This window comes from Scleropages formosus, chromosome 12 (genome assembly GCF_900964775.1).
Source record: "Scleropages formosus chromosome 12, fSclFor1.1, whole genome shotgun sequence".
NCBI classification, from domain to species: domain Eukaryota; kingdom Metazoa; phylum Chordata; class Actinopteri; order Osteoglossiformes; family Osteoglossidae; genus Scleropages; species Scleropages formosus.
In genome coordinates this window covers 15,260,131-15,280,395 of record NC_041817.1, presented here as the reverse complement: position 1 = coordinate 15,280,395, position 20,265 = coordinate 15,260,131, and the positions used below count along the sequence as shown (strand labels likewise).

The following is a 20,265-nucleotide window of genomic DNA, read 5'->3' as shown; positions in this document are numbered from 1 at the left end:
CTTGCATTGTTATGCTACTTGCATCTTGATGCTGATGCACTGGAAATGAAGACATGACTAATGTGCCCCCAAGAACCTTGAAAACCAACCTACTGCTTGATAGAAACGAACACAAGGAAAATACAAATGTAGAAAAAAAAACTTAGAGGTAGCAGAAAAACTAGCTAATTTTGGAACGAATGAAGGAAGAAAAATTGCTTCTATTAAGGAAAATGGCTGTTTGATTCACCTGCATAAATGTATAAGCGTAGACTTGAGGCATGCATGCATTAAAATGACTCTGATCAGCACTATTTGGAAGGTACACATACTAAAGGTATATATCAATATAATTATTTTTCAGAATAGCATAAGAACCCATTCAGCTGCATTCTGTTAAGTCAGGTATACTCTAGTATATGAGAGGTACTGAACTCGGCACCAAAACACAATCAGCTACATCCACCTGGGTCTGTCAAGAAGTGCTTCAAGGAGAATTAAAACGGTAATGAATGCAAAGCAACAGGCACAGGGGGGACTTTACAATAAACATGAGGCTGTATATAAAACGCAGTCTAATGTATTAAAAAAGTGAATTAAACTGTTCTTTGTGGTCACAGAGTACATCTCATTAAAAAAGACCAGTTTCAGGGCAGTGTCAGTTACAATTATATTTAGTAATAATTCACAAAAAATCTAATTAACTATTAACTTCCTTATTACTATTGTAAATATGATATTGTAAACATAACGAATTCTGCGTGACGTGAAATACACATTTTTGGCCGCACGGGTTATTTATTCTGTGCATAAAACACACATCTGAGAAGTGCTTTAAGGCAGCAGGGCAAATAGTAATTAATTACTTGAAGCAGCCACAAGGGCTATAGCTAATTCAATCCACCAAGCAGAGTTACAAGCAGAATAAGCTGTATAACTTATCTGGGCATTCAGCTGAGACTCAAAAGTGTTTGAAATACCTCTTGGTCTTTAACCACTTTCAAAATGTCAATTACAGTTGGAGATATTAACCTCCAAACTGAAGCAGGTCACATGAGTCACTGTTCACATTCACAAAGAAAACTGTCTAAATAATAAGACAAAATGTGTTTGAAAGTGATTACCATTTCAAAACCATCTCATTTTACAAGAGAAAGGCTTATGTGAAGTGTCACACTTTTCTAAATGATTTCAGTTATTTTAATTCAAAAGCAATGGAAACCAAAATAAAATATTTCATAAAAACAAGAATTTCTCAAATTAGTAACAAGAGCCTTTATTTTGGAAAAGGCTGAATTTAAATGTTTAATATAAGTTTGGAAATTGCTTTGATCAATGCAATAACAGAATTCAGACGGACTTGATTTAAACAAAATGTTTTGGCCTTGAAAATCAGTTTAATTCAAATTAAACCTCTGCGGTGCTCTGCACTTTCACGTTAAACTTACAGACTCTAACATACTGAGAATAGTCAGCGGCACTGAATGAAATAAGTGAAAGGACAGTCCCTTGTCTGAAAAATACTGCTGAAAAGATAGAAGGTAATTTAAAAGGCCATTTAATATTAAAAACAAATGTGCAGCTAAAGAAAGCGTGCGATAAAAATAATATTGGAAACTTGCTTCCAAAGAGGAGTTTAGGAGAAATACAATCTCATTTTAGTTTGTGTTGTGACCCATCGCAAATAAGTAATTCATAAAAATAGCTGTGTCAGAATAGGACAGGGCTTTCAACGCGTGACGTGAATGTACATTTTGTGTGAAGATTCAGGATAGAAATTAATAATGAAAGTCAATGAGAAAAAGGTAACAAAGTGGGCAACGTGGTGGCAAAGTAGGTAGTGCTGCTGTGTAACAGTGCCTGGGCTGTCTGGGTGTAGATTTCGGTTCAGTCTGTGTGGAGTTTGCATGTTCTTGTTTCCTCCAGGTGCTCTGGATTCCTCCAACAGCCCACAAACAAGAGTAACTTTAAATGGCCCTTAATGTGTGTGTGTGTTGGGGGCTACCCTGCAATGACCTGATATACCCCTGCTAGCCTAGAAGCCAATGATTTCAGGGGCTCTAGACCACCACAACCCTGACAAGGGCAACAGGTTAACAAATGTGAGTGTAACAAAGTTTTACACTTCAAATTAAAAGTTCTGGAAAAACTGACAAGAAAATTAAACAGAACAGAAAATTTAACAATGTGTACATTATGAAATCGGTCCAAAACGTGCTAAATATATCTGGGACTGACAGGAAGGCCTGATGTTGAAAGAAGCCATAGCTCTGTACACTGTATCTACACACTGAGCCTATCAGGGCAGTGAGATAAAGCTCTATCTGTCTTTCATGGAGCGCTGATACTCTTCTTTCATAATGGAGGCTGTGTGCTCCAGTGGGCTGAGACAATTTGAATATATGTATAGTGCCATTGAGATTCCTCCACAATAGAAAAGCTTCTCGATATTGGATATGGTGCTGCAGAAATCAACCAAACAAAAGGGTAAGGTTGCTTCAAAAGATGTAAAACTAACTTTTTTGGAAGAATGTAACAGAAGCTTTCCTGGTAACTCAGACCTACCTCATAAATCCTTTACCAAAAACCTAAGAGAAAACTATTAGGGAAAATGTTAAGGTCTTTGCTCTGTGCTGCACAGTTCCCTAGACAAAAAAAAATAATACTTTTGAGTGCAATTCCTATGCAGACCCCTGTCCTGCAGCATATATTGGGCTGAATGGTACCAAGAGGGCACCACTAGTATCAAAGGGACTTGCTCATGAAACATGATTACCGCTTAACGAAAAAAACATACATTTTGGGCATTGTCAGCAAAAAGATTCTGGAGCTGATAAAATGTCTGGCACTCCTTCGACAGCATGCTATGAACAAACTTTTACAAAATGCTTACTTTAATCAGAGTATAATCAGAGCTTTATATTCAGTGACTCAGATTTCAAATATGTAAAAATGTAAAATGCTGAGGGACTTGGACAGAAAAAGGTGAAGAGGAAAAAAACTGATATTCTTAGATACTACAATCAGCAATACATTTCAATTTCATAAACAGTAACCTTTGCAAAATGTGGTGTGCTCCTTACTGCTTCAGTAGTATCAAAGTAATATTATTCAAACTAAATATAAATATTCTTTGTAGTACAATGGAGTAACTAATGAAGAATCTGGAGACGGCTCTGCATTTAAATTGTGTAAAACATATTTCATATGAAATTAGTTCTGTGAATGTGAAAAGCTTCTATTATAACATATTTGAGAAATCCTCCTCTAATTATTTCAGACTAAATAAGTAATTCAGTTACTATTACCTGTTCATAATCAGTAAACTACATTTAATTTGGGGCACACCTAGATTAAAAAGCCATACTAGGAAATCAGAATTATGAGATCGGTATAATATACAGTATATACACACACACACACACACACACACACACACACACATATATACGTATGATAGCCTTGAATATTTTCAGTTACTGTTTAAACAGTGCTAAATAAATTTTGTATAGTTCAGATACAGTAAAATGGATTTCAGTTAGGAAATTTCTAAAGGAACATGAAAAATTAAGATGTAACCGGGACAAATTTTTTTGTATATCAAAGTCAAAAACATTTCCTGAATCTGCCCACTCCAAATGAATCATGCACAGCAGTCAGCTGCCCAGGTGTTGCATTTTTTTTTTTAATAATTTTGAGGAGATACCCTCTCTAGCAGATGAATGCTCTATATATTGACCTGAGAGGATGAGATATTTTCACCCTATCAAACAGATGCTTACCTAGCTGCTCCTTAATACATCTGTTCCCTACAATGGTACTATGTTATACGTTCAGAAGAACCAGTTCTTCCTACCAGCTCTTTAGTCATTTAGCCGAGCCAAAATGCCACCCACCTGCTCCTCTGTGAAATGTTGCCACTTGAGGAGAATCTCTTGGAGTAGAACCCAGCGGTCCTCTGTCCACCTGCAGATAGCTGCCCATCTGTCCCCCAGTTGCTGTAGGAACAACACATACATGTCGGTAGTGCACTTGCACTCATCTGAACACAGTCAAACCTCCCTTTGGTACTGTGGACACGGGGGCACCTGTCTTCTGTAATATAGACCTGTTCCAAGTTTTCCAAGGTTGGAGACAATAAGTGCTAGCTGAGATCGAAGAGACAATATTACGTTGGATTTAAGTTTGAGTTAGGCAGCATAGGCTTGATTACCACGGCAGTCAAAAACTGGGTGTAGCAGCCAAAAGAAAAGGAAGGAAGTTAACTAATCGGGACATAAATATAACCAGACACATTGGTTACAGTACATGGTTAAATATGGTTAGAGTAACTCCAGGAATCCACAGGGCCTTTATACACTTCATGGAATTACAGTCTGTGCCTCAAAGACTGTACCTCATCATTTTCTCATAGACTTTGTCATTACTGAAATTATTTAAATCTTGTTTCACCTTGGACATTATGATTGTATATATATTACAATCACATCATAGCCTAGCATATGTGCAATGGCCATTATGGGCTTGCCGCCTTCATGGTGGGTAATATCTTGAGTTTCTCCTCAAGAGTAATTGTCCTCCTCTTCTTCTTCCCACCAGTAGCAGGAGACACAGACTGGTGTTTCTGTGATATCATGGATGCACAAAACACAACGTAGATACAGGGGGGTATCTATATAGCGACCGCGTGGCAGACAGAGATGCGGATCGCTGCCGCTGCCCAGCATCACAAGAGAGCATCGCGCCGCATATTGCTTCCCCGGAAAAAAAAAATTCAAAATTCAAAATATGGTTTCTACTGAATGTCTATCGCCAGCTCACCATTGTAAAGTCGAAAAATCATAAGTCGAACCATTGTAAGTCGAGGAACATCTATATATATTTTTTCAATGGTACTTTTCAATGTCAACACACTGATATTCAATGAATATAATTGAGATATGTAATCTTTTTGCATTGGCAGTGTTACAACATGAAAAAGTTCATATAGTATGTGAGCAATAACAAGAATTAAACAAGAGACTACCAAGCAAAGGAGAAGGGGATATTTTTCATGTTAACTGTCTATGTGCCAGTTGGAACGTGTCCCTGAGGTCTTCTGGGATGAGGAGCACTGGCAAGATGGTAGCCATTTTTTGGAAAGTTTGCCTGCGTGACTATCAACTTGATGAACTGTTATTACACCTTAACGGCAGTTATAATAATAAAAAAAACGATAGCTGGCACACTTCTAAATGTGTACAATTTAAAACAGTACCTTGTGATGGCTGATTAATACATAACTATGTAAAGGACTGTTTCATCAGGAAATCTCCAGAGATAAAATCTGACCAAGAGAGAAACTATTCCTTTTGGAAATCTCCTACACCTTTGTGTTCGTCACGGTATTACTAATCAGTGCACAGGATTGCGTAAGTTTCTTACAACTGCTACTTTCACACTTGTCTTCACACAGCCACCCAAAAGTCAGCAACCCATTAGTACCATATTGTTAAACAACTCATTACATTTTCTCTTTCTTTTACTTAAGACATTGTATTAACAATCTTAATGCATAAATCATCACAAACCTTCAGCACCACCGCAGAGGTGATGATATTGCTGCACAGCTCCAGTGTATATGTCACGGCATTACTAAAGCATGCTACATTAGTTATCACATTACCACATTATCATATTATTACAACAGTGTCACCATGTATTTTTCAACACAATTCTCTTACTCCTGTTGTCTAAATGTGTGAATTCAAATGTAAATTTTCTGCTTGCTCCCTGCGCTGCGTTCCTTTCAATGACGTGCACATTTGAAATTTTAAAAGAGCCTAATAAATGCACAAAGATGTTTACAGCAAAAAATGAAAGAACTGAAAATTAATCCTGGGAATATTAAAAAGGAAAATAAGTAAACATAATTAAAAAAAAATGAAAAATTAAAAAAGAAAGGTTTCACAATTCAAGGAATTTTTCTTTAAATTAATTAAGGTATTACACAAAATGTTTCAAACCGGTAATGAGCTTCGTTCCCCAGATTTTAATTCCCCATTACTTTTACTGGATTCAGTCATCTGAAATTCTCCTGCGGCTAGGCAGTTCAGAGACATGGTGTGAGCTCTCCATGAGCCCAGTCAGGGTGATGGCCTTCTTTAAAAAGTCCACTTTTAGCCCAGTCCACAGTGCAGCAGACAGAAGAGGTCATCCATTTGGAGGAGCTTCTCCTTTTTATGCCTTGTCTGCCTACTGGCAGAATAAGCTTCACCTACCATTCAGGACTCTGAAATCCATCACACTCTCCAGGAAAAGACTCAAAACCTACCACTTCAGACTGCGCTGAAAGCTTCCTACTTACACTCTGCTACTTAAACCTGAGCACTTTGTTTATGCTCTTGTATATTTTAAATCCCCTTAAGATATTTTATTCAGAACTAAATGACTGCTACACTGCACTGAATTTGCACTGTACAAACCGAATCTCGGCTCGCAGAGATGGCCAATGCGGTTTCTGTACTGATTTTACTTTTATCTGATAAAACTGGAGGTCACTTGAGATACAAATGTCTGCTCTAACTTCAGCCACTGTTCTGCCAGGGATGTTTGTGACGCAGCCAGTCGGGATACCTTGACCGTATGAAACCCTCCCCTGCATGACAAAAACTTTTATAGCTGACGTCCTATCACAGATGCCAAGTGACACTGTGAATAATGCTACAGAAAGAGACTCAGAAATAGCGCCTTCTCTCCAATCCATCCATCCATCGGGAAGCTCCTACCTGTATTAACCGACATGCAGCATGTCCAGTTAACTCGGCGATTGCCCTCGATGGCTTGGTCTAATTGCGGCTAGAGTCGCTCTTTCAGCACTCCTGAAAGCCCTGCAATTACCCAGCTGTACCAGAGTGGCAACTTTCATTCGTCATTTATAAAAAAAACTAATCAACAAACAAACTAATCTCAGCTCATTTTGTACAAATCCAATATTCCATACAAGCATTCAGAGTATAAAGGAGATAGGGGCCCTTGAATTGTGTTCCTTTGCAGCTTTTGTGGGCATATCTCATTAAACCTACAGGAAAAAACAACACTCCTTTCTTACCGAAACTAATTCAGAAAAGAAATACACCGTGCCCCATTACTGTATCAGAAAGACGCAGCCGCCCTTTATCATTATGCACCCAATATTGTGTGAGTGTGCGTGTTCATGTAAGATTGTGTTTTTTGTGGCAGACTCCCTCTCTATTTCTGGCCAATTACACTATCAAATGCCATATAAAACGCAAATATTTTACAGCTTCAGTTTCCCTCGATATTTACTTACAATAATTTCAGCCTATTTCAGTATAGTTAATTGTGTAAAAAATGTGTTTATGATCCAGCTTTTACTGTTGCCACTTGTTGTCGGAACTCTCTTTATTGCTATTATTATGTGTCCTAGCTGACATAAATTTAAAATTTGCCCTGTGTACAATGGTGGATTTTTTACTTGGACCCATTCAGGCTAAGCACATAGCTTGAGGGTGGTACAGCAGAGCCCACAAAGGGACTTACGGGACTTAACATCACAATCCACACATTTGCTACTCACAAAAATCAAACTGAAAAGTTCAATCTAATGCCTCAGCTAACTGACTGGAAATCAGTTGGCAGTTGTTTCCATCTAACGTTCCAACGTGAGATATTTGGCACAAGCACATATTGTTGTGAAATATTCTGCTGGTGCCCAAAGTTTTGCTTGGGTATTATCAGAATAAAGAATATAGATTTTGACAGAAAATTGTTTGCAGTTCTTGGCAAGACTTACTAGTTCACTCCTACCCAAATTCCCCTGTAAGAGATCTATAAAAGACATCTTGACTGAAAAAGTTTTACCCATTTTAAGGTAACTTAAAGGCCATTTTCATAGCAAACCAGTCTGCAGTCGCAATGAACCTGCCAAATGTATTCAATCCACTGGAGAAAAAACCTTAATATGTTCTTCCTTGACAGGGGGCGCAGTGGTGCAGTGGGTTGGACCGGGTCCTCCTCTCTGGTGGGTCTGGGGTTCGAGTCCCGCTTGGGGTGCTTTGCGACGGACTGGCGTCCCGTCCTCGGTGTGTCCCCTCCCCCTCCGGCCTTATGCCCTGTGTTACCAGGTAGGCTCCGGTTCCCCGCGACCCCATATGGGACAAGCGGTTCAGAAAATGCGTGTGTGTGTTCTTCCTTGCCATTTCCTCAACTGCTACAGCTGAACTACATACACATTCACCGCTATAAGCCAGTCCCATGTTAGTAATGAAGAGGGCCAGTTATTAGCATGTATGAAATATTTCAGCTCATTTTTGAAGAACAATTGCATTAAGCAGACAAGAAACCCAACGATTAAAGAGATTAAACTTTACTATATGAAACTTTAAAGACAGATTAAACTTTATATATGAAAATTAAATATGCAAATCAATTATATACCATAGTACAAATTAATGTTTGCTTCAAAAATAAAAAATGCATGTTTTGTATTATCTGATTATGCCTTTGGGCTTTAAATATATGCCTCTCAGAAAGCTTGAGTGACTGTTTATATAGGTGTGCTGACCTACTCTCCTCTTGTATGAAGGTTGATAAGAAAATTTACATAACAACTTCATAACACTTTGAAAATCTGACATTTAACAGGTCTATAAAATTCCTCTCAAAACACAATTTTCAAGTACAGTTTTACACCCCTGTTAAACACTGCTTAGCAGCATAATTTGGTGAACATGTTGCTGCCCCCTAATTGGGTGTCAGTTTACTAACAACAGATCGGACTGGTAGCTGGTGATCTCTAATGAGCTTATGTCAGAGAGTTTACTGAACCTCAGACTCAGAGATTCTCTGTCAGTGTTTTAATTGCATATTGTTCAAAGTCAGGAGCGAACTTTCAATATGTTTTCGGCAATATTATGTCACTATTGCATAGCTGAAAATCACAGCTCCATTAATTTTCACATGTGCATAATTAAAATCAATCATATAAACCACTGGCAAATATCTAACCTGCAGTTTCTCCTCCAAGGCTGCTGTGGCGCTGTCCCCACTGGTTTCATCCACCACCACCACCATATGGGTTAAGGAATTCACACGCACCTGCTCCATTTCCAGATCTTCTTGGAGCAGCTGCAATGTCAGAGGAAAAACACATTCAAAAGGGGTAAATGTGGGTATAAACACAATTGCAGTGAGAAGAGGAGAAGTAAGAGCCACAGGCAGGCACCAGGAGATACCCTACTTTATGCTCCTCCACTTGATGCTTTATATCCACCAGATCAGGCCCGAGTGGCTGTGCCCCTATCCGCCTGATCCGGTCCTCTGTGAGCTCCAGCCAGTCAGTGAGTTGCTTCAGCTGCTGGTTCTGCAAGTCCATTAGCACCTCGTGTAGCCTGGGAGAAGTTCGTGGGGGGTGGGGGTGTGACAATGAGCAAATGGCTTTGAAACCCAGCCACACTGACCTCAGAGCCTAAGAGGAGTGCAATGAGAAGGTTCCACGGAGTGCACAAAGCTGACACACTGCTCCTGTTCTGTGCACATGTCAAGCACTGACTATGATATAAACTGCAACTTTGACTATTTATGGGTAGCACCAGTGTGTTCATGTGGTTCGGTGGGTGCTTCATACCTGCTCTGCCGCTCCATGCTGGCCACCCGCAGGTGCTCCCAGCGGGAGTTGAGCAAGTTCATCTGCTCCCGGATCTCATTCTCTTCTTCCTCAGTGAGACGGCCATCCAGCAGCAGAGCACTCCCTGCCTGCAGCACCCTTCCTACGCTGCCTTGGTGGGATGTCAGTTCAACCATGTAGCCCTGCACAGAGACCAGACCGCAGTTTACCATCCTGTGCATATATGCACAAGCAAGTCTACAGACATAACAAACTGAACAGACAGTGGACGCAAACCGAGTCACTTTGGTACTAGGAGCAGCTACAGAAAAGAGGTGGCTCATTTCCTGCTCAAACCTGTTAACCAAATGCCTTGCAGACGAAAACCAGTCTCCAGCAAGTGTACTCAAACTTTTGACTGGCATTGTACACACAAGAAACACTTCTAAAGCAGGTGGGTAAACCGCTGCATTATGTTTACGAGTGGCTGATGAAAGTAATATTAATATTCTACATGTCAATTTCTGAACAGCAAGTTCAAGTTTTCAGTTGTAACAGTAATTGAAAAATAACTTGAAGTTGATAAAGAGAGGGTGCGGTGGCGGAGCAGGTTTGGCCGGGTCCTGCTCTCTGGTGGGTCTGGGGTTCAAGTCCCACTTGGGGTGCCTTGCGACAGACTGGTGTCCCGTCCTGGGTGTGTCCCCTCCCCCCTCCAGCCTTACGCCCTGTGTTGCCAGGTTAGGCTCCGGATCACCGCGACCCAACGTGGGACAAGCGGTTTCAGTGAGAGTGTGTGAAGTTGATGATTTATTTTAAGCACAAACTATTTACATCCAGTTTAAAATAACAATGAAATTATTTTTGTCCAGCATACTGTAGTCTGAATGAAAAGTAACTTGAATGATTGATTGTAATCACAAATTATTTACATTATATATAAAAAATGTACTGTTATTCTTTCAGCATAGCTTTGCTGCATGAACAGGACTGAGTTATTCAGTTTTGAAAAATATACTTTTAAACACACACAAAAATCAGACTTCAATGTGGATAAGTATTTGGTGATACATACCTTGATTCCAGGTTAAAATTTCATCAACGAATATAGCCAGAGATATTTAACTCATCAACACACTTTGTAAATAGGTCCAACAGAAACAGCCGAGATGTAACAGAACCAACAACCTTGAAAGCTCAGTCACATCCCCACTATTCCAAATGTGTTGCATAAATTAAAACTAAATTGTGACAAGAACATCTAATTTAGTACAAGAACTGATTTACTGAAGGCTTGTGGGCATTAACAAATTTATGTGGGATGGTAGGGCACATGACATCTGGCAAAGAAAAAAATTATAGCAACCATCTGTCATATTATGGTAGTTTTGTGTTGCCTATAAAATATGGTTTGATTTTTGTCCCTCAGGACAAACAATGTCCATGTATATGGTGCCTACTGAAAACTGCCCTCTCCCTTGAAATGAAGCACAATTTATTTACTTATTGTATATCAGCAACTTTTTATGACATTGCATGAATTATCACATACTGCTTGAGTACTCATAGCAGACAAATATTCTCGGGATTTCTTCTAAAGCTATGTCATTTCCTTGTTCAAAAGTCAGTAACTACCTATGAAAAAGCCAATATAAAACAGCAGTTTATTACGGTTATTTATCAAGTTAAATTACAATGTATATAACCTAAAGTAAATGCAGTTAAATATAAATAGCATTCAATATTTGTTTTGGCAAAATTTCACTTACATAAATATATAAATGTCAATATATGTCTATATTTAGCATGTGGTTTGGGGTATCATGCACCTTTTCTGACAAAACAAATATATAACCTACCATTTTTATGCCATGAGTTGACTCTTTAGTAAGAAAAATGTACAACAAGCAGTATGTCTCTGTTCATATAAATACACAATCTCTTCTTTTTCTAAACTACAAAACAGATGGCCTTGTCATCTGCTGTGTATGTATCAGCTACAAGAATACATTGTACAAAACAAAAATAAACAAGCTATGAAATGAGTCATGTCATGAAATATAAACACAAACAAAGCTCTGTATATTATGACTACTAATCTCTATTTGTCAGACCCAGCAAATATCTAAATTTACCACCCAATAAGCTTGATTGTATGAATTTAGGCTATTATGAAGATTATTACATGTACAGGCAAATATTCCAAACCTAAGCAATTTAAGCAGGCAGCCTCAGTACAACTCAAAGCATACATCATTAAAAGAAACACATAATCAATGACAGAGAACATAAGACTCCTGAATGAGAGAAAGACAAAGTAGTGCAATAAAGCTGCAATCCACAGGATATATGATACAAGCAATTTCAACAGATGAGTAAAATTGTCTTGGTGGTCCCGTTCATAACTTTTATAACAAATTTAGTTATACAAAAGTGAATCTAGTCTTCTGTTCCTGTGGAATTTACTTAGTTTAGTATTAGATCATTTTTACTTTCCAAAGATGGTTAACAGAAGCACTATGGCTGCTACCAAAGACTGTAAACATCACAAAATGCTTGGAGACAATGTCTTCAGTACTAATCTTGAAGCATAATAGAAAAATTTAACATAGGCATTTTTCTTTCCACCTTGGATTAAAGTTTGTATTTATTTAAAACTAAAAATTAATATTGGTTTATTTCCACACATGAAAATGCATGTTACAAAACTATATATATAAATATTATGACTTCGAAGTGGAAGTTGGTATTATCTAATTTCCTGGTTTAATGTATCCAGGAAGAAGTTCAAGGGTAAAACAAAATGAAAGAAAGAGTGCTCTTCACTCAAGTTTTCCATATAGTACATTGTGCTGCATCTCTGCGATTGCCCCTGAATATGGGAAAAGAAAGCGCAATCAGTTAGGTTCTTTAACACATCGGCACAGCAGCTGAGCGCTGAGCGCACTCCTGATACAAGTCCACGCTGTAAATAGCCCACTCCTTGGCACTAAGCCTATCAAAGGACCCACAATCATAAATACCTGCTTTTGTGTTTACCACATGTGTTTTAGTGACCTTTCTCCACACAAAAAGATTTCTGAGCAAGATATAATCTTACAATTAAGGCTAAAATACAACCGGGAAAAGCACTGCGTAGGAAGGGTCAACTTCAAAGAACTGATTACAGTCACTTACTGCTCTGAAACTGCTTTCATATAAGACGTCATCCTCAAATACAAAGATTAAAAAAACAATGTTGCTGTGTGACCCCAGGGGGACAATATTTCAATTTCATATCCGTGCCTATTAAAGGATTTCTAGCACACTGGGGGGAAAGATTTGAAGAGACAAGAAAAACAGTTTTTTTTTTGTTCTTCCCTCAGACTAAATCCCACACCTACATGGCGAAACTACCTGCTTCATTTAGCCTTATTGCTGTTATTATTATTCCTGTGATTATTACACTGATCAGCCACAACATTAAAACCGCCTGCCTAATATTGTGTAGGTCCCCCTCATGCCGCCAAAACAGTTCTGACCTGTCGAGGCATGGACTCCACAAGACCTCTGAAGGTGTCTTGTGGTATCCGGCACCAAGACGTTAGCAGTAGATCCTTTAAGTCCTGTAAGTTGCGAGGTGGGGCTTCTATGGATCGCACTTGTTTTTCCAGCACGTCCCACAGATGCTTGATCGGATTGAGATCTGGGGAATTTGGAGGCCAAGTCAACACCTTGAACTCTTTGCCATGTTCCTCAAACCATTCCTGAACAATTTTTGCAGCATGGCAGGGCACATTATCCTGCTGAAAAAGGCCACTGCGATCAGGGAATAGCGTTGCCATGAAAGGGTGTACGTGGTCTGCAACAATCTTTAGGTAGGTGGTACATGTCAAAATAACATCCACATGAATGCCAGGACTCAAGATTTCTCAGGAGAACATTGCCCAGAGCATCACACTGCCTCCACCGACTTGCCTTCTTCCCATAGTGCATCCCGCTGTCACCATTTCCCCAGGTAAACGACATACGCGCACCCAGCCGTCCACATGATCTGACAGAAAACGTGATTCATCAGACCAGGCCACCTTCTTCCATTCCTCCATGGTCCAGTTCTGACGCTCACATGCCCATTGTAGGCACTTTCGGCGATGGACAGGGGTCAGCATGGGCCATCTGACCGTTCTGCGGCTACACAGCCCCACACGCAGCAAGCTGCGATGCACTGTGTCTTCTGACACTTTTCTATCACAGCCAGCACTAAGGTTTTCAGCAATTTGTGCTATAGTACCTATTCTGTGGGATTGGACCAGACGGACTAGCCTTCGCTCCCCACGCACATCAATGAGCCTTGGGTGCCCATGACCCTGTTGCCGGTTCACCGGTTGTCCTTCCTTGGACCACTTTCGGTAGGTACTAACCGCTGCATACCGGGAACACCCCACAAGAGCTGTCGTTTTGAAGATACTCTGACCCAGTCAGCTAACCATCACAATTGGGCCCTTGTCAAAAATCGCTCAGATCCCTACGCTTGCCCAGTTTCCTGCTTCCAACACGTCAAATTCAAGAACTGACTGTTCACTTGCAGCCGAATATATCCCACCCATTGACAGCTGCCATTGTAACGAGATAATCAATGTTATTCACTTCACCCATCAGTGGCTTTAATGTTGTGGCTGACCAGCTACAAGAAAGTTATTGATGCTTTTGCACAAAATGTAGGTGTAATTCTGGCCAATCGCATAATGTGAAATTTTGCTTAAATTTCGATGATGTATCTGAAGGCTACAGTCGCAGGGCCCTGTCTGAGAACGCAAATAAGCAGCCTTCAGGTGTCAAGCCTGACATGGTGAAATGCTGTGCAACAGAATAATAAACTTCTACTTACACCAAGTTACGTTTTGTTTCATTCCTTAGCTCATTTTATTCGAGGTGGTGCCAGCAGTAGACCCCTGAGGACACTACATATGGCGGAGAGTGCAGACATTTCCCCCAGCATTATCCTCATTTAAGCCACACACCGGGTGGCACAAGAGCAAGAACAATAAATTTTAAAAAGGATCTTGCAGCTACTTTCCCTGACATTTGTCGTGTGGTCAGTAATGGACCATAAGGAGTCACAGTAATATGAATTTCCACTATCAAGAATTAAAACTAAAAGTGTCTGCACCAAACCTTCCCTACTGCACTGAACGCAGCCTCTTCCTCCACCTGCAGAAATGGCCTCCTTTCCTGCTTTTCGTACATTTGTCTAAAAACATCAATGTTTTGTTGCCCAAAGTCACAATGGCCAATTGAGAACAGAATGCTCTCTTTCCTCTGCAACAGAATATACATTGTATTAGTTGTAATGTACATTAGTTGTTGAAGCAGGACACCCTAATGTCCTTGAGGACTGTAATCCACTTACAGCCCAAATATTAAGATATATGGGAACATCGTATTACAGCCACAGGCTATTTTTGTATTATCAAGACTAAGACAAAAGAGGGATTCTGAGCCGTGCTTTATCACGGCTTTATTGATACCCTGCCAGACACAACAAGCAAAACAAACTAGCTTTCTGAGCAGCATAATAAATGGAGTGAAGAAGAGTATACTGCAATGTTTGAATAGCAGGCTTTTGTTCGTGTAACAGCAATATTGTACTTTACAAGTTATCGTGTCAAGCTGTTTGAAGCCTCTTCATGGTTACTGGTTCAAAACAGAGGTACTGTAAATTAAGCAATTGTGCAGTACGTGGCGCACCAGTGTGGGCACGGCTACATAGCGCCAATTAAAGAGAGGTCACACTGCAAACTTTTCAACCAGCCTATATTTGCAAATTGTCATCTGTAAATTAACATGTATTCACTCAGAGTAAAAAAAAAAAAACAAGTAATATTATCCAGCACAAATCCAAGAACACGATTTAACATTTTCAGTAGCTGAGCAATAAAAACGCTCCGATAACTCAGATAGCGAAAAAGTTCAAGTGGTTCTAGTAAAAGTGATTAATCAGACAAAATGCTGACAAAGTGAAAAGCCAGACTAAAGCTCAGTACATATATATGGAGGAAGGGGGTGAGAGAGAGATTTACACCCACCAGAACTAAACATTTGAAAAATAAACTATAACTTACACCCACCAATACACCATTTATGACAGATATGACTGAGGTTTAATAAACTGACAGCATTCAGCAGCACAAATTTAGCATCTCGGTCACTTATTGAACTCTACGTCCCAAAAATTGCACACATCATGCGTTCTGATACGAATGTGCACACATAACAGCTCACTTCTGTAAACTTGTGTTTGCTTTGAATGACAGCTACAGGAATATTTCTGCTTTGAAACACTGAGAGTATTACTTTCCAAAGGCTTTTTAAGTGTGTTATCACTGGGTCACCCCAACCACATAACAACAAAAGAGCCTTCCTTTAGCCACATGTTCAGAGCCGTCAGATGTTGAAGATTATCATCATGCCACACATTCACATCTATCCTACAAGAGGGTAGTTACAGGTGCTCAGGCTCAGGCATATCCTTGTGCCATACTCCTAGGGTTATTCATGTGCAACTTGCTCAAGGCTATTCCTCTTGCAAATATTTCGGACTCTCCTCTTCTTGCATATTCAGTGCTATTCTAATGAGAGTGTTTTCACAGCAATTTCCAAATATTCTACTTTTTTTCTCGCATTTTCCACTAAGATTGAGGCACAGAGGTTTCAGACAGCCTCTGTGCTAACAAGCCAAACCCCGCTGCTTGTTGAAAGCATAAATGACCCATAGACCTATTTGGTCTTGTGCAAGCCCCATGTCCATCTCTATTTCCTGTGTAGGGCGATGAACAAATATGATCAGGCAGTCAGGTGGAATCTCATCAGCGCAGGCTGGGCAAAGCAGTGACAGAGTTTAAGCGCCAAGCCTGAAATCACAGAGTAGCAACCAAAAATACAAACATTGTCTAAATTTTTTCATTTGAGCAAAATCAGTTTAAAAAATACTCAGAAATGTCTTGTATTCAGTGAAAAACATTTCAGCATTTCTTACATTCTGTGAGGTACGTAAAGGTTATGGAACATGCAGAAAATGTTATAAATGCTCCTATGCATGCCTTCAACACAAAACAGACAAAATTAGGGAGCACCCTTCTGGAGAAGGTGTGCTTGTTCATTTTAAGAATTGCTGTTATTTACAGATGAATATAGTAGCGCCTTGTGATTCCAATTCGTTGTGGGCCTGAAACATGCATCTGTTTTATTCACATTGCCAAAGCTTATCTGTACGCTTTCAGTAAAACCAAATGGAATAAACTTGAACTGAGAGGGAGTATGGAAAGAGAAAGGACTCCAGAGCTCACTCAAGGTTTTGTTTTCACACACTAGAGGTGTCATTTTGTAAAAGCTGCTTCCATGTTGTTGGGAAGCATGTGTATGAAGTTTGGTCCTTCTCCAGGCAGCATCATATTCTTATTCAAGGTCTGTTCCATCTGCGCTAGCAGTGTGCAGCCCTGCAGCCACAAAGTCCCCATGCAAAATCTGTTATTTTTAATCACGTACAAAATGCCAGCAGTTAACATTTTGTATATTTACAAACAACACACAGTGTAACAAATACATGGTATTAATGGGCACAGCAAGAGCCTTCTGCATAAAGGCAAGGTTTCTTAATTTTTATACTGCCAACAATATACAGAGCAAGAGTACTGGAGTTATGGAAATAATTATATGTTCTTCAACAAATGTGATCAACAAAATTATTTGGAACTCTCAATTATCTAAAAATACAATCCAGCAAGCACAATCAGGTGCCCAGTTACCATAGTGTGCAAACTTGTACAATTTCAAAAAGCTTACAAAGGTCTCCTACATTATCTCTGCGTAAAGCAAACAATCAGATGAATTCATCACAATGGATAACGTCTGGTCTTTATATATTCTATAACTAAAAAGTTTCCTCATAAAGCATCTGCGTTCACATACAGTTTGGGTACTTTAATTTTGAGGCAACAGAATTAAAACAGAAAGAAATTAAATTATGGAACTGACACATAACAAACTGGTATGTATTTAAAGAGAGTAAAAAACTGTGATTGCATTTTCATAGTGCTTTTCTTTTCTGTAGATTATCACAGTAAGAAAATATAAAGCCAATCATTCATAACAGGAGTTTTCCACCTCTATGTCCTTTCAGCATGTTAGAATTTTCCTTGCCCTCTCCATAAATAGACTTACCACCTCAATCCCTTTCTATATACAGTATAACGTATTTACAACCAACCACTCCCTGCTCCACCTCAGATGGTTATCGCCCAAAATGTTCTTGCTATTTCTGGAAATCATATCCTTCTCCTTCCAGTTTTTTCCACCAAGATAGTATCACAGCTGAAACACTGCGGCAGAACAAATCCTGCTCCTTAACACCTGTTCTTGCTCCCTAAGTTCGCTTTCATGCCACCTGTTCCACCCGACTGCACCCAGTGGCTTCCTCCACACCTCTCCTTCCAGCTGGCCCCATTGTCTCGTACCTCATGAGTGTGGAACTGTTCCTTCACCACCTCCACGTGGGAAGAGATGGGGGGCTGGGCCTGTAAGGTGTCTTCAGCAGAGAGCAGCCAAGTCAGCACCTCCTCCAGAGCAGCCTGGTACCTGTCCAGATGAAGTTCTCCCCGTGGCATGGGGCTGCTGACAGACTCCTCTGCCAGGCTGTCAGGGGACTGGGGAAGGGGAGAGAGAAAGTCATCAAACTGGCCATTACCAGTGAGCATCCAGGAACCTCACGTGCAATGCAGTTTCATTGTAATATCAAAATCCAAGCCACATCCAGCGTTGAACATACAGTATCTCTCTGCATAGCACTACACACATACAGAGCGTGCATAAAATAATATAGATGGTCCCTGCTATATGTTGTTTTGCAGATATTTGAACATATCTGACTACAAGAAACTTTAAATCCACAAGATACATCACAAGACCCAAACACTGATGCATTTTAATTCAAAATTGAAAGCTACAAAAAACAAGTATGTTTTACAATTTGAATGGAAAATTCTTTGTACTTTATGATCATAAAAGATGTTTCAAGAAAATACTGTACTGGTACATATCTTTTACAGTACAGTAGTACACATGTTTTCTATGGAAATAAGGTACAATTGCCTCCTGCTACGACTGCAGTCGATTCACTGTGCTACCATAATGTATCTACAGCATCATAGAAAAATACTGTATTATTTAAAATTAAATCAATAACTGAGAATAAGCATGGAAATGCAGTAATGATTAGATAAGAAGTTTAATAAATATGAATTGTAGCTGATTATATTCAAAACAAAAACAAACAAAATCTTTAGAATCTCCAGCAAGAACACGAACAGTTGAATAGGCCTTTACGCTTTTCAGGCATTTAATTACATCACATCAGTCCACATTAATAGTGTTTTTGTTATTACTTATGGGAAAAACGGTCAGGTTGTATGTTTCTTCCTAACATGTTGTTTTCAGTGCATATTATTGTGATGGAGCAGCAAAAATTTGGATAGCATGCAGCTGAACAAAACACAAAACTCTAATTATATATATGAAGATAATAAAAGTTGAAAAAAGATGAAATTAACATGCACTTTTAGATCCAAAGCGGAAAAAAATCTATATGATGCATGCTGGTGTGTCACGGAGTATGTGAAAATATATTATGCAGTGCATGTATAAACATGTTTCTGTGAAATGCTGGTGTGTTAGCAAGCTTTGCATTCTTACAAGCATAAGATACCTTGAAAATTAAATTCTCTCTGTTGAATTCTCTCCACTACCTACAGTATGTCATTGGTGTGAGAACAGAAACAGTATGGAGGACTACCGAGTAAGACTGACAAGAGGCCTTGAAACGCATATGTTTGATTAAAGGAATACATTGGTATTATGCCACAATGAAGAACATACATGGAGATGTAACTCTTATTGTAAAAATGAGCGCCCCGAGTCTTCGTGCGCCCTCAACCCTCACTGAAAACCACATACATACATTGTATTAGGAAAACAACGTCCTCGACTTCGTAACATGTTGATGTGAGTGAAATGTTTTAAAAACACAATATTCTAAAATGTATTAACATATATTGTTCACAACGAGGATACTGAACTCAGGAAACAGAGTGGCACACTCCTACCACTGAGTATCCACCCTCATAACCTGTATACATTTCCCCAGGGACAGGAGTGTGGCAGAGGACACCGAGGACACTGAGGACACTGGTACTGCGGTTCAGTGTAACATGAAGGACAGAGGCCATGTGGTTAGAAACAGGAAGTGATCGAAGAGCTCATGTGACCAGAAGCAGGAAGTAAGCAAAGAGACAGACCTGTGAAGTAAAGCGTCTCCTCTTTTGTTCAGGTGACTTGACATAAGCTGCTTGAGTGTAGGCATAGCTTTTGTAGCGTGGTTTAGGAGTAGGGGAGGGGCTGCGAACTCGACCCTGAGCCACACTCACTGTAATCTGAGAGATTAGGAAAAGAAAGAGAAAAGGAAGGAAAGATTCGTGGGCGGAGTGAGGAAAAGTCTGAGGGAAATGCATCAGACAGAGTAGCACTATGAATCCAAAAACACTGGCCCACTTTGAGTCCAGTAGAGAAAAGCAGGGTTTTTTCCCTTTTATCTAATAGATGGCATACAGCTATGATTCTAGGACCCAAACTCATTCTTGCGGTGTTGTCAT

General features: G+C 39.6%; 1 protein-coding gene across 4 annotated transcripts in view; it reads right to left on the bottom strand.

Moving 5' to 3' along the window:
* dmd (dystrophin) overlaps positions 1 to 20,265 on the bottom strand; it is a 205,817-nt gene that overhangs the window by 95,202 nt on the left and 90,350 nt on the right. For all 4 annotated transcript variants that reach the window (XR_003798034.1, XM_029256738.1, XM_029256737.1 and 1 more), the window contains exons 9-14: positions 19,912 to 20,046; positions 18,076 to 18,264; positions 9,608 to 9,789; positions 9,221 to 9,371; positions 8,989 to 9,108; positions 3,876 to 3,977 (exon numbers count right to left, since the gene is read on the bottom strand). Coding sequence is in view for 3 of the 4 variants with exons in the window: in XM_029256738.1 (XP_029112571.1) it covers positions 3,876 to 3,977; positions 8,989 to 9,108; positions 9,221 to 9,371; positions 9,608 to 9,789; positions 18,076 to 18,264; positions 19,912 to 20,046 (879 nt within the window). In the remaining variant the exon portion in view is untranslated. The remainder of the gene's footprint in view (positions 1 to 3,875; positions 3,978 to 8,988; positions 9,109 to 9,220; positions 9,372 to 9,607; positions 9,790 to 18,075; positions 18,265 to 19,911; positions 20,047 to 20,265) is intronic.